Genomic DNA, 13,588 nt, shown 5'->3' with positions numbered 1-13,588 from the left:
AAATGTAACGGTAAAAATTAGCTTTCTTGTAACGTCGTGTGACTAGTAATGGAATATAGCTTTTTTATGAGTTCACTACCTTGAAATTTTTCTTCATTGTTGTTTGCCATGATTTACACATAGAAAAGTGTCTCTCTTGAGTTGAGCGTCAAGGCTTGGGTTTTACAGCTTGTCATTGTTATTTGATAAACTTATTATGTTACTTACCAATAATTTGCATTCTAATGAGAGAAATTTGAATAAGAATCTCATTACAGAAGAAATACAAAATATTTAGTTGTTTTACCGTTATTGGTCAGTAATTTATATTTAATCCTTCTCTGCTTATAAATACTAATTCAAATAACATTTGAGTGAAAGTAGTGCAATGAGTTGGAAAATATTATATTTTAACAAATTTTCGAACGATGTTTTTTTCATATTGTTCCACTTGATTTCTGATATTTTATAAAATTTATTTAAAAATTTTTACAAAAGTGGCAACTCTCTTTAGAATATTTTAACAAATTCTGGAACGGACTTTTTATTTTTTCATATAGCTACTCTTCATTTTTTGATATTAAAAATTGATTGGCAATTTTTACAAAAGTAGCAACTCTGCACTTTCAACAGCTACTATATTTAAACAAATGTTCGAAACGCACTTTCAGCAACCATTATATTTTAACAAATTTTCGAATTATTTTTTACTTTTTCATATCGTTCCTCTTAATTACTTGACATTATTTAAAATTGATTTAAAAATTGTATAAAAGTGGCAACTCTAAGCCAACAGAAACTTTCGAAAATCAACTTGAGTTGCATCCAGCACAAATGAAAGTCATAATCCAAATGAAAAAAAAAATTATAAACTTAGGTGGCAACTCTCAACATTAAATTTAGCATTAATTCAAGTAATTGGCAACACAGTTGTTATTCAAAGCTTTTTACGCTATAACACAAATTTCCCACTGATTGCTATGCGCATATTTATTAAAAATTTTGACAAATGTGGCAACTCCGCAATTTGAACATCTACTATATTTTAACAAATGTTCGAATTATTTTTTACTTTTCCATATCGCATCTCCTGATTGCTTGATAATATTTAAAATTAATTAAACAATTTCAAAAGGGTGGCAACTCTATGCCAACAAAAACTTTCGGAAATCATCTTAAGTTGAATACCAGCGTGTTTGCAAGTCATAATCCACTTCAAAAAAAAAATGTATAAAAAATTAGGTGGCAACGCCACATAAATTTGCATTCGTTCAGGTAATTGGCAAAACATTTGTTTCAAAGCTTTAAAAAAAAATTCAAATTCCCCACTGATTGCTATGCGAATATCGGGCAGTGTTGCGCTGAAATATTTTAAAAGCTTTTACTTTATGGGCCTAACGCCTGCAGCTACGCGGCCGATAACTGTAGCTGAGTGTGAGAAATCATCAAATCCGCCAAACGCCGCTAATTCATTGCCTGGCACTAACAGCAACTGACGCTGTAAATAAGCGCTGCCAATAACATTTTTATGCTGCCAAGCAACTGCTGGCGGAGCAAATACAAAGCTTGAAAAACAAATGAAATGCAATAACAAAAAAAATCAACAAATTGCAAAAACAGCAAATACTGTTACACAAGTCCCTAAAAGGCAGGAACTTGCACCGCTTGCAACACTGTTACATTTACGAGCACAATAACATTGCCGCGAGCTGCCAATTTTTCTGTTCAAACTTTTTGTTGTATTGTATTTTTACTGCCACCACAACAACAATAACTTGTGCGCTGACTGTATTTACGATGTGATTAGGTGTTGAAGTTATTGTTTTTGGCCAAATCGAAAACGGTAACTCAATTCATTGCCATGCACTTTGCGCTTGATTCATTTTTAATGGTGCGCCAACAGCAACAACAACACAAGGCGTTGCTAGAAAAAAATTGCGCTTGCCATATTTGTGGATTGGTGGAAATTGAATTCGCCGGCAATACAATTCAATTGTGAATTGTGGCAAGCACTCAATTGCCAGCGTTACTTATGCTCTGCTTCTTGTTCCTCTCTTTGCACTTTTTGTTATTATTGCTTTGGCAAATTCACAATACGAAACGGCGGCGATATTGTGCCGACTCACGGCAATGGCAAAGGCAAATGACGGCCGCACAAAACTCGCATTTCAATTGATTGCTCCAAATCACGTATCGCGCCTGCGACGCTCGCGCGCTACACGCGGCTTGTCGTTGTGATTTGCGTTGCTTTTTCGCATTTATTTTTACCTTTTGTTGTTTGCCTTCTTGCGACGCTTGGAAAATGCGTTTAATCCGCCACTTGATGCAATGCGGAAGTCATTTTCCACACTTTGCCCTGTTTGCTTAGCATTTATTGCCTGCCTCACATCAAAATTTACACCGCTCAAATACGCGCTGACAGTTAGATGAAGTCGTTCGGCTTGTTCGCCAGTTTAATGGCTTTGAGCACGTGCACTTGTACTTCGCACCCGGCCGCATGATCCGTGCTAAATATGATTGTTGGCGACGTGTGGCGCTAATTGACAGTCCTAAGCCGATATGCATATATATGGTACATATATATTTGTTTGTGTATGTAAAGTATATCTGCGTGCTAAATTTAATAAATCATGTCTATTAAAGTTCCTTTTCTTTTCTTTGTGGTTTTCCACCCCACTTCAATTTGAAGGACTTAAGCTATTTAGTATCACTCAATCAAATTAAGCTTAGCGTTCAGGTAAGGTCATGCTATCTGTTGAAATTTTTATGATTTTTTATTGGAAGGCTTTGAAGGTATGAGAAAAACGAGCTTTTTATTAATATAAACTGATCAGTCTTAATTTATTTTAAAAAAAATATATAAAATATTCCTTTAAGCTTTAAGGCGTTATACATAGTTAGGGGTTATATACAGCTCCAGGTCAGAAAAACGCTCTTTTAGTACATTTTTTTTTGTGAAAATTTCGCTTTATCTCCTAAGCAAGTACCTCCAGACCAACCGGAACCAAATAGTTAATTCTACGAAATGAGAAAGATTTATGATTGGAAAATGCAAAATGCATGCTAACTAAAACATCTCTTTTAAGTGGCCAATTCGAAAATATCATGCGATTTTTGGTATTTATGCTATATGTTAACAGAAATATGTTTAAGACTATCTGAGGATATTTTTTATATAAAACATTAATTTAAAATATTTTCCTCAATAAATTGCCACTCAGTGCTTCAGATTGCTAGTACTTAGTGCTTCTGTTTTGAATTTCATTAAATATTTTTCAATATTAATCCTATAACTTTTATGAAAGAATAACTTATAATTATTTTAAAAGATTAAGTTGGCACTTTAGGAAGTAAAACATATACATAATTTTTGAATGGCAGATGGAGTTTAGTTGCTGAGTCCAAGAGGATTTTAGGACGCTATCGCTTGACGCGAATTTTAACAGACTCTGCGGTTTCACTGTCGATACTTCCTCCAGCGTATCATACCGTGAGGACCCCAGATGCATACAATGTAGTCTTGCCTATGCGGGACAAGCGTACAAGAGATACTCCATTGTTTCCCTGCGGCTCTACTCTAGGCATTATATTTTTATTTATTTGAAATAATAAATAAAGAAGCCCCAAGGATGTAATAAACGAAGTATAAACTAAGCTGAGAGTCTATAAGTAATACTTAAATATAGAAAATATATGATTTGTTTCCAAACAGGCAACCATTTTCAATGAAGTGCTACAATTTAAAACTTTTTTATGCATTATGCAGAAATGTATGTGACTAAATAGTAATAATGACTATAATGTTATAGATAATATATAAAGAAGTTGAACATTCTTTTGACCAAATGAATAGAGATGTAATTCTTAGGCAGAAGATGAGAAAGTGAAAGAAACAGTGCTTAAAATTCATCGTGCAGGCACTAGAGAGATACTAGAGGATTTTAAGCTCTCTTATGGATTGACTGAATACATTTTGATTAAAATTTTAGGTATGGAGCGTGTCAATGCTTAACATTTTGGGTATGATTCATGTCAATGCTAGACTCGCGAAGCAAGACTGAGGCTGGATTTTTGGCTAAATGCGAAACAAGCATCATTGCCCCATACCATATTTGTCCGCTATGGCTCTCTATGACTTTGCTCTGTTTTTGAAACTAAAAAATGCGCAGACACACAAAAATTTACATATAGAGATCAAATTTCATACAAACATAAATGAGACTTGTACCCAGTGATAAACAAATTGGGCTTAAGCGCGTGGTTTAAATTGATCAATTCGAATCGTTTAGAGCTTTTTTGAAGGATAAAATTGAGATATTTCCAGTGAGTCCCTATAACAACAAAGAAAGGTGGTTTCTTTTTTAAGAGACACAGAACTCCACTGAAATAACCCAATATTAAACTAAAATAATTTTTTTCTGCTTTTACGACGTTTTTGGGTGCATATTATATTAGAACCTTAATTCAATCGTTTATAAAAGAGATTGGGCTCTAAGTTGGCCCAGCATTAACTCTTTAATATACCTAAAGTTTAAAAATAATATTTCATATTCAACTCGACTTATTTCATCAAATACACAAATTAGATCTTAAATCAAAAATAGCATTCTAAATCGATTTTATATCACGTAATCCACTAAAAAAATTTTATGTATTATATAACATAATAATAAGCATCTTACATAAATAGTTGATCCACAACTTCATCAAATACACACATTATTCTACACACACAAGCAACCAGCAAATTGCGGCATTATCAGCGCTGCATCATAGCGACACAAATTGCATAATAAGCTTATTAACTGTAAATAAAATACGCATAATAGTTCTTGTGCCATAACAACAAACGATTGCGAGGCATATGCTGGATTAAAATAAAAGCAGCAAAACGAGCATAAAAATACGAAATTAAATTGAAAGAATAAACTAGTTCTCCACAATAAGCAATAAACACACGCACACATACATCCACACAGCCAAGCAGAAAAGAAATGCGAGCGATTTATTTGCGGTATAGATTTGCTTTGCGCGCATAAATGCCTAGAATGCTGTTTGCAGACACACACATACACCAGCACACAGTTACGTGATGATTGGCTGATTGTGTGCCACTTTGTTCGGCTGGCTTGATTAGTCGCGTAATGAGACATTTACATACACAGACTGGTTCTCGGGCAGCCACGGGCGTGAAATGCTCGCAAATTGCAAGCGAAGCGAAATTATGGCCTGGCTGCCACTGCGCATGTACAGCTAGTCATATATACACATACAAACACACTCATACACTTAAATATGCCGTATGACGCTCTGTGGAGTATCAGATTCTAAACAATTATCGGCGAACGGCATTCAAGCGTTAAATGAGACAATTATGCCATACCGTTGAGTGTTGTATTAATTTTTTGAAATTGTCTATTGCATAACCGTTATTGCGAAATTGGCGCAATTGCATTTCGCTGTGTATTACGAGTGGCACAAAGTGCTGTGGAATGACGTTTACATTGAGTAAGAATGACGCGCTTAAGGAAATAGCAATTTTACAGCGCGACAAAGTTGAGGATGTCTGCATTTTATGCGATTTTATAACGGAAGTTGTAAAAGTAGTGGAATTGTGATTGTTGTAATTATTGTGTAATAAATTTTTTTTAATATATTATTTAAATTTTTTTTTATCATTTGTTACTTTTTTTAACAAATAATATTTTTAATTTGTTTAAGTACTTTTTTATTAAAAAAAAAAAAATTTTGCGAATTTTTTTAAATAATTTTTAATAAAAATTCTGTAATTTTGTAATAAGTTAAGTTATATAACAATAGCTTAATTCGCATTCTAGTTGCTTTTTAGTCTTTCTTTTGACTGTAAAAGTTGCAATGTAATAATAATAAAAAAAATAAAATCATTTTATTACTTTTTTTAGTTAAAAAAAAAAAAAAAATTGCATATTTTATCTAAAAGAATAAAATAAAATTTTATTAATTTCTCTAATCTAAAATAATAAAATTTTGTTAATTTTTGCAGCCAAACGTGTGCAAATTTTGATTATTAAATTCATAATAAAATTTATTTTTTTTTAATTTATTTTTTGTATTTTTAACATATTTTTTAAATTTATTTGGCATTATCTTATTAAATATAATTTTGCATTTTGTAGCGATTTTTGGTTTCATTTCCTAAAAATTGGAATTTTCGTTTGTCAACTGTTTGGTTTCAAAAGACTTAAGCGACGAACTTGCTGCGCATTCCTTCACTCAGCTACTTCATTATAATTTAGCTGCAGTGGAATATAAAAGAAGAATGTAAAAATCTCATAATCACATGCATATAAAAGTATAATCCTTCTTGTTAGCACACTTTTCTACATTTTTGTCTAAAATGAAAAAAAGATAAAAATATTAAAATTTTTTTAAAGAAAATAAGATAAACATATTTTACGCATTCCTAAATGCTTTTTATGCGCCTTTTAATTACCCATTTCATTAATTATCCGGCACTTAAGTTCTCGTAGCCACATAAGCACTGTATTGGCGCCCTTTTATTACCCATATAAATGTTTCGTTATGTTCCTGTGTGGAGGGTTATCAGTTAAGTGAGCAATTAGTTGCTTGTAGTTATGTGTGTGGGAATTGATGCAGCTGTAATGATATCTAAGAACTAATTCAAATTACTTTATTTGATTTAATTGCATATTTTATGAGATAGGAGCTTTGTTTGCATTGCAACACAATAATAAAAAAGTAAGAAATTATTACAGCACATGGCTATGCTTTTACAATTCTCGCAATCAAAACTAAAATATTTTTTTATGCGAGTTTTTAAAATAAATTAAACTACAAATGATAAATTAATTAAATAGATTTAATATAAAAAAAAAATTGTAAACAAAAATTGAATAAATTTATTTTTAATAATTTATTTTAATATTTTTTTATTTTTTTTTTTAAATAAATAAAATAGAATTTAATAATAATAATTAATCAAATAAAATTTTAAGATATCAAGTACTACATTTTGAAAGGAAATCTTTGAATAAAATTTTTAAAAAATATATATAAAAAAAGGTATATATAAAAATAAAAATTTACCAAATTGCAAAATATGAAAAAAATTAAAAAAAAAAATAAAAAAAATTTTAACTTTTAAACTGAAGCCATCAACTATTTATATTTCACCATTTTTTTGATTCTTATTATATAGTAAATATCCACCAAAATTTCTCCTAATACTAGTTTACATTTTATTTCAAACTTCCAACCCATTTTCTCCCACGAACCACACATAACTGCACCTCCCGCTTTATGTTTTAGCATTTTCAAAACTTTTTGCCACAACTGACTGCAGCGACAGCTATGATTTATACATATTTATACATATTTTTTAAATACTAGCCAGGGAATACTTCCGCATTTCAATTGCTTGAAATTATAACCATATCTTGCATGTCATTACACTAAGCATGTTGTGAGAATAGAAAAATAATAAAACCCTATTTTATTTAAATTCCTCATTTCCCATTGCCGTTAGCAAGTGAGCGCTTAATTTTGTTTCAGCACCACAGCGCTGCAATTAAAGGCGGCTAATTGCAATTGTCTTGATTTTATTCAAATTTAACGAGCTTTTGCGCTTTTTTACTGCAACTTGTTGAAAGCGCGAGTAAAAAGGGGCGCATTTCATATTTATTATATGCAAATATAACGGTTGTTTGAGTGAACTCGCCGGCATCCTTTTTATTGCTCGTTAAAATATTTCTAACGAAAGCAATTATTTGGCTTCTTTTAATTATTTGGCTATACATACAATTAAGTGTTATCTATATTTTTTTTTTGTTTTTTTTTTTGTGTTTTGTTTTGTGTTTGATTTAAATTTGCTGCGCCGCTTAGTTTGAGTTATTATAACTAGATATGATATACGATATGGTAATGTTGTGGAATAGATATTGGGTAGTCGAAAAAGTCTTTTCGTATTTTGTCATTTCACATTTATGTCATACATAATGTTGGAAAGATGAAATTTTAGGCATTTTTTGTTTTTTTTTTTGTTTATTAGTATAAATACAAAAAAATGTGTTGTAGATTAAAAACACGAAAAGACTTTTTCGACTACCCAGCATATTGAAAATTTTATTTTTTATATTTTTCTTATAATTGTTTAGAGCTCCTTAGCCATTTTAACATTTCTCCCAGTTAAATACATTCCATATAAAAATAATATTATCTCACACGTGTAATAATAAAGTGAAAAAAAAATGTTCTCATTAAATTATGTAATCAGCAGCATCAATTACCTAAATGTGTCTACGCACACATCATAAAATCAAAGCGGAGCGACATGCCCGCAACAACACGCTGACGCGCTTCTAACTGCAAAATTTAATTGCCGACTTGAAATGCCAGTGAACTGTGCCGCTGCTGGCAGTGAGCAGAAATTACTACAGAACAAACACATGTATATACATACAAACATATCACAAATATAATAAAATACTTACAAACATATGCATACACAAAACTCGGCGCATGCGCCTTAGCGAGGTCAACGGCGCCCAACTTCCACCAAAAGTTCACACACCATAAAACACATGAGCATGTGTGCTTTGCTTTTAAAGATTATTACAGCAGCAAATAGACAGCGGAACAGCTGATAGCAATCATAAACCGTTGGCTGACAGCGCACAGACGTTGACAGCGCTGAAATGATGCTTTTCAACACAATCAAAATGCTAATAAAGTTGCCAGATTGTTTCTTAGACATTTTTATTGTACTTTTTTTGTGACAAAGCGCGCCAGGTGTATGTCAGAGCAGATGCCTAGTTATGCTTCAGTTTTTGTTGCATGAAATCGCTGATGTGTTCTCACAACAAAAATGCGCTTGCCTGCAACTTCAATTGAGTGCGTATGTATGTGCGTTGGTTTACATGCATTATTATGTGTTAATTATAATTAATTTATTTATGAATCGCTCATGTCAATGGCAGCCTACTCACCGCCGTACCAGCTATGTTGATTTGCAATTGCCTGTGCGTTTGTGTGTGCGCAATGAGAACTCAAGCCAAGAACGCGTCATTAATGACACACAAGTGTTGTTGCAGCATGCCCGCCAGCACATAAATATGCTGGAGCAATTTGAGTTCATGTTGGAACATGTAATTAATTACATAATGGCAATGCCTGCGAAAATCTCGACGCTCTGATCTAATTACTCACTTATTGCTGCATAAGTGAGCAACGCCAACGGTACGAGTACTTAGAAATATGTATGTGTGTGGGTGTTGGCAGCCTTTCACAGCACTACCGTAGGTGAACATATTTGTTCATGTCAAATGTAAAACTGTTGCTTGCGCTTCACTGTTACAACAATTAAGCGCTGTGGCAGCTAGATTTCCTGGCTTAGATGTGGATTTTCTCAGCAGCATTTAGCCTCTGTGGCCGCGTCAAAGCTCAGGTAGGCGCTATGCGGAAGGGATTAGATTATGATTAATCTTAGCTTCTTGCCAAGCATTTTGTTTGATTAGTTTGAGGGATAAGCTGCTTTTCGGGTAGGGCGTGATTGGCGCCTGAGTGCGTTCGCTGCACTGAGGCGAGATAAATGAGCATGGAGGTAGGTAGTGGTAGTTGCTGGTGGCGCTGCTGCGCACTGTTGTTGATATAGTGGCGTTCGATTTGTAGAAAAGGTGTTTAATGGTTTTTGTTGCGCATATCATTTTATAAATCGGTCATAAATTAGGCGTAATTTTCTATGAATTATTGCTGTAATGACTGATTATGGAACACCTACATCATTAACTGCAAGCTGGTGAGCTTAGGGAAGCAAGGCGTGAGAACTATTAAATGCATTTTGGAAGTTGCTGAATTATTTTCGACTATAATTAATCAATTACTTATGCATTAACGCTGCTAAGTTTGATATATATGTATTTATGCATAGCAAATTTTGAATATATTCCAATATGCTGTTTGGGCGTTTGTGAGAAAATTTTTTGAGAATTCTATTCTATATGAAACTAATCACTCAAAATATGTTAGCAATGTGCCTGTGATCTAATATTTTCTAAAAAAGTCGACTTGATCTCTTCTACCTTATTTTATATAACTATTTTAATTTAAATAACATCAAAAGAGCACTAAACTTTTTTGAAAGAAATCAAAATAAGGCATTCATAAAGTTTAAGTTTCGAAGTAAATTTACATAAATATAAACCTAAAGCAGCAAAGGCGCTATTATGTTTATCGTTGAGTCTTCGATGGGGTTTGGTAGTGCTTTTTTTACAACCCCCTTTTGTTATACGTGAATCGAGCTCTCTAATCTCTAAAGTAGCCCTTGATTTATGGTCGGCCACAGTTGCAGATTCTTGAAGGTGATCTTTACTGCCTCGCCGAAGCTAGCTTTGGCAGCCTGTCCTTTCTCTAGCTCTGAACCTCTGCTTCTTTAAGATTTATCTAGCTACGGATAGTTTTAGGGACCTCGGCGTAGCTATTGCCTCCAGTTGGCTTAATGATCACGGCCTCTGATTGCCGGTTAGGGATATTATATGCTCTCTGACGTGCAGCTATGTTCTTCTATTGTTGTCTCTCTTTTGTGCTTTTATGAGCTTCCTTCACCGTTCCTTCGTTTGCGTGCGTCTTCTTTGCGATTTTAGGCATAACTTTTTGTCACTGGCCGTCCTTTTCGTTTCGTGGTGGCACAGTTTCTCGAGGCTCCAAAGGGCTTTTCGCGCGCCTCTTGGAGATTATTGACACTGGGATCGTGATGCATCTGCTCAGAGATCACCGTATTTTCTCATTTCTCGGTGATGAACCAGTTTCGACGGTAGAGTTATCTATCCATGCTAACGTTCTTTTGTTTTTCCATCGGCAAAAAAATTATTTAATAAAAGGAAGTAAAACAAAATAAAATAAAATAAAATAAAATAAAATAAAGTAAAATAAAATAAAATAAAATAAAATAAAATAAAATAAAATAAAATAAAATAAAATAAAATAAAATAAAATAAAATAAAATAAAATAAAATAAAATAAAATAAAATAAAATAAAATAAAATAAAATAAAATAAAATAAAATAAAATAAAATAAAAAAGAAACAAAATAAAATAAAATAAAATAAAATAAAATAAAGTAAATAAAATAAAATAAAATAAAATTAAATTAAATTAAAAAATATAAAATTTTATTACAAAAAATTATTGAAAATTCTAAAAAAATTTGGAACCATACAAAATGATTCGCAAATTGTTATTAACTAATAAAATATACGTTTCTGTAAATAATGTCGATTTTACCAAATAATTACAGCAAAAAAAAGTTATTTGCTCCCACCAGTATAGAACGCTGGAAAATTAGGTCAGCAAAGGCACACAAAATACTGCAAATACAGTTATTTGAGCCACAACTCAAGCAAAAATCTCTTAGCTGGCTTTAAGCTCTTTTCTTCCCACAAAAATAAATATTATTAATAATAATCGCCTAGACTCGCCAAATAAAAAGTAGTGGTGAATATGAAATAATGCAACAACACATACATAACTGTAACTCAGCAAACAAAACAAAGCAAAATGTATTACAATGCTTTCACTCACTCCGAAATTAGCATTTTACTTTTGGAGCAATCGCCTACTTTTTTATATATATATTTTTATATTTTATAATAAATATATGTGACTTGCACTACAAAGATTTTAGCATTTTTTTTTGTGAATCTCTTAGGCAGCTTCACACGTCATCAATGATTTTATCTCTCTCTGGCTTTACGCTGGCATAAGTGTTTTGTATAAAACCTGTCATACAATGTTTATGGGCGGAAATATTATATTATTGACAAAGTTGTCAAATTGAACGATTTCCAAGTTCAATTGTTTCCCGCCACAAGGCATGGTTAACGGTATGACGAGTTGCATTTCGAGTAGAGGCGATGTGCAGGCCAAAGCGGATTTTTCACACGATTTTAATTGGTTTATGGCGGCAACTGCAGGCAAACATAAAAAGAAACAACAACAATACATTAACAGTGGAGACACAACAGCGCAAAGGCGACAATGGCGACACTTTTTCATGCCAGGGTGACAGATGTGCGCTGCCACAAGTGCCAAATGAGGGGCCGCTTAGCAAAAAAAAACACACTTACAAGCATGCATGAGTCTGTGTTGCTTTGCTTGCTGTAGAAACAGCTATTCAAGCTTCTTGCCCGGCTATTTAATTAGACGCGGCGGCTTGTACGCATTGTGCCACTTATTGCCACCGGCTGTCAAACACAAACACACACACACACATATTTCTATATAAACAAGCAGCAATCAATAAACACACACATATATATATAATACAACAAATATACTACAAACGCAATCATTTCTCCACTTAAGGCTCAACTAATGACTAACTTTTTTTCACTTCTTCTTTTTGCAGCATATCTAACGGCGTCCATAAATACCATAACAGCGTTAGCATTACAACAATAAAAAGCAAAAAAAACCAACCTCTACATTTATAGCTAAACAATCAATTGCAAGCGGCAACATGTTTTTGCGACGTTGCACAATTTACCTCATCGTTTTGCTGCTGGTGGCAAGCACCGCGTCCGCGGCACGTAAAACCAAACGTCCGGTTAAGCCGGCCAAAACCTATCCGCGCAACAATATAACACCAGCACCACCAGCTGCCCCAGCCGCAGCCGCCGCGGCTGTAGCCGGTGTCAGCACAGGCGCGTTGGCCGCCGCCAGCGTTGCAGCCGCCGCACAACAAACTGCCGCTGTCACCACACCGGCTGGCGGCAGTAGCACAACGCATGCGCCGCAAAGCATTAGCAGCAGCAGCAGCATAGCTACGCCAACACAAATTGGCAGTGGCAATTATGCCGGCAGCGCAGCTGGCGATGAGAGCACCGGAAGTGATGGCTTTGTGGCCGGCAATGAGCTGCCTAAACCGATGACACCATTGTCGGAGGCCAGCACCGGCAGCACTGGCGCTGCGGCGGCATCCGCTTCGGCTGAGAGCAAAACCGATCGTCCCGCGGCCACGTTATCGCCCATCGAAGAAGACTGTGATCCGGATATGATTGGATTCGAGATTATCACTGGGTGAGTAGCGGCGTGTTGACCAACTAGTTGCGTGTTATGGCGCGGTAGGGTGGTGGGGATGTCGTATATTGGTGTGATATGCTTTTATGACGTCAATCGGCGGGTAGTAATGAGTTCATAGGATGCATAAAATATTTATGTGAGGCAAACGTAGCCAACTGTAATGAAATATGTTGCATGTAATGGTTCCATGCGGCCGAGTTGGCTGTGATAAACTTAATTAAAATACGACGTGGTGGCCAAATAAGATTTTATGACTTAATTTTGCCTCGTTTTGTTGTCCGCGCCGCTGTGAGACCCAATTGTATTGATGTTTCAGAAATTTATTTATGCTTGGCGTATACAGTTAGGTACATAGTGGCCCAATCCTTGAGCGTAATAAGCGCAATGCATGGTAATGCTCACCTTCATCGCCTTCTTTTTTTTCATTTTCAAAAACTTTGATGTTAATGTTATTTCTAACATTTCTTTTTATCTTTTTTTTTAATTTTTAAAATCCTTTGAAGGCCTTATATAAAATAATACAAAATAAAATAAA

At 34.0% G+C, this 13,588-nt stretch overlaps 1 protein-coding gene across 2 annotated transcripts in view; it reads left to right on the top strand.

Moving 5' to 3' along the window:
* The window catches only part of LOC105229832 (uncharacterized), a 92,475-nt gene that overhangs the window by 59,722 nt on the left and 19,165 nt on the right, over nt 1-13,588 (top strand). For both annotated transcript variants that reach the window (XM_011210298.3, XM_011210299.3), the window contains one exon: nt 12,380-13,050. In XM_011210298.3, coding sequence (XP_011208600.2) covers nt 12,491-13,050 — 560 coding nt within the window. In that variant the 5' untranslated portion in view covers nt 12,380-12,490. The remainder of the gene's footprint in view (nt 1-12,379; nt 13,051-13,588) is intronic.

This window comes from Bactrocera dorsalis, chromosome 2, assembly GCF_023373825.1.
Source record: "Bactrocera dorsalis isolate Fly_Bdor chromosome 2, ASM2337382v1, whole genome shotgun sequence".
In the NCBI taxonomy this organism is placed as follows: Eukaryota; Metazoa; Arthropoda; class Insecta; order Diptera; family Tephritidae; genus Bactrocera; species Bactrocera dorsalis.
This window is presented reverse-complemented; position numbering and strand designations above follow the sequence as displayed.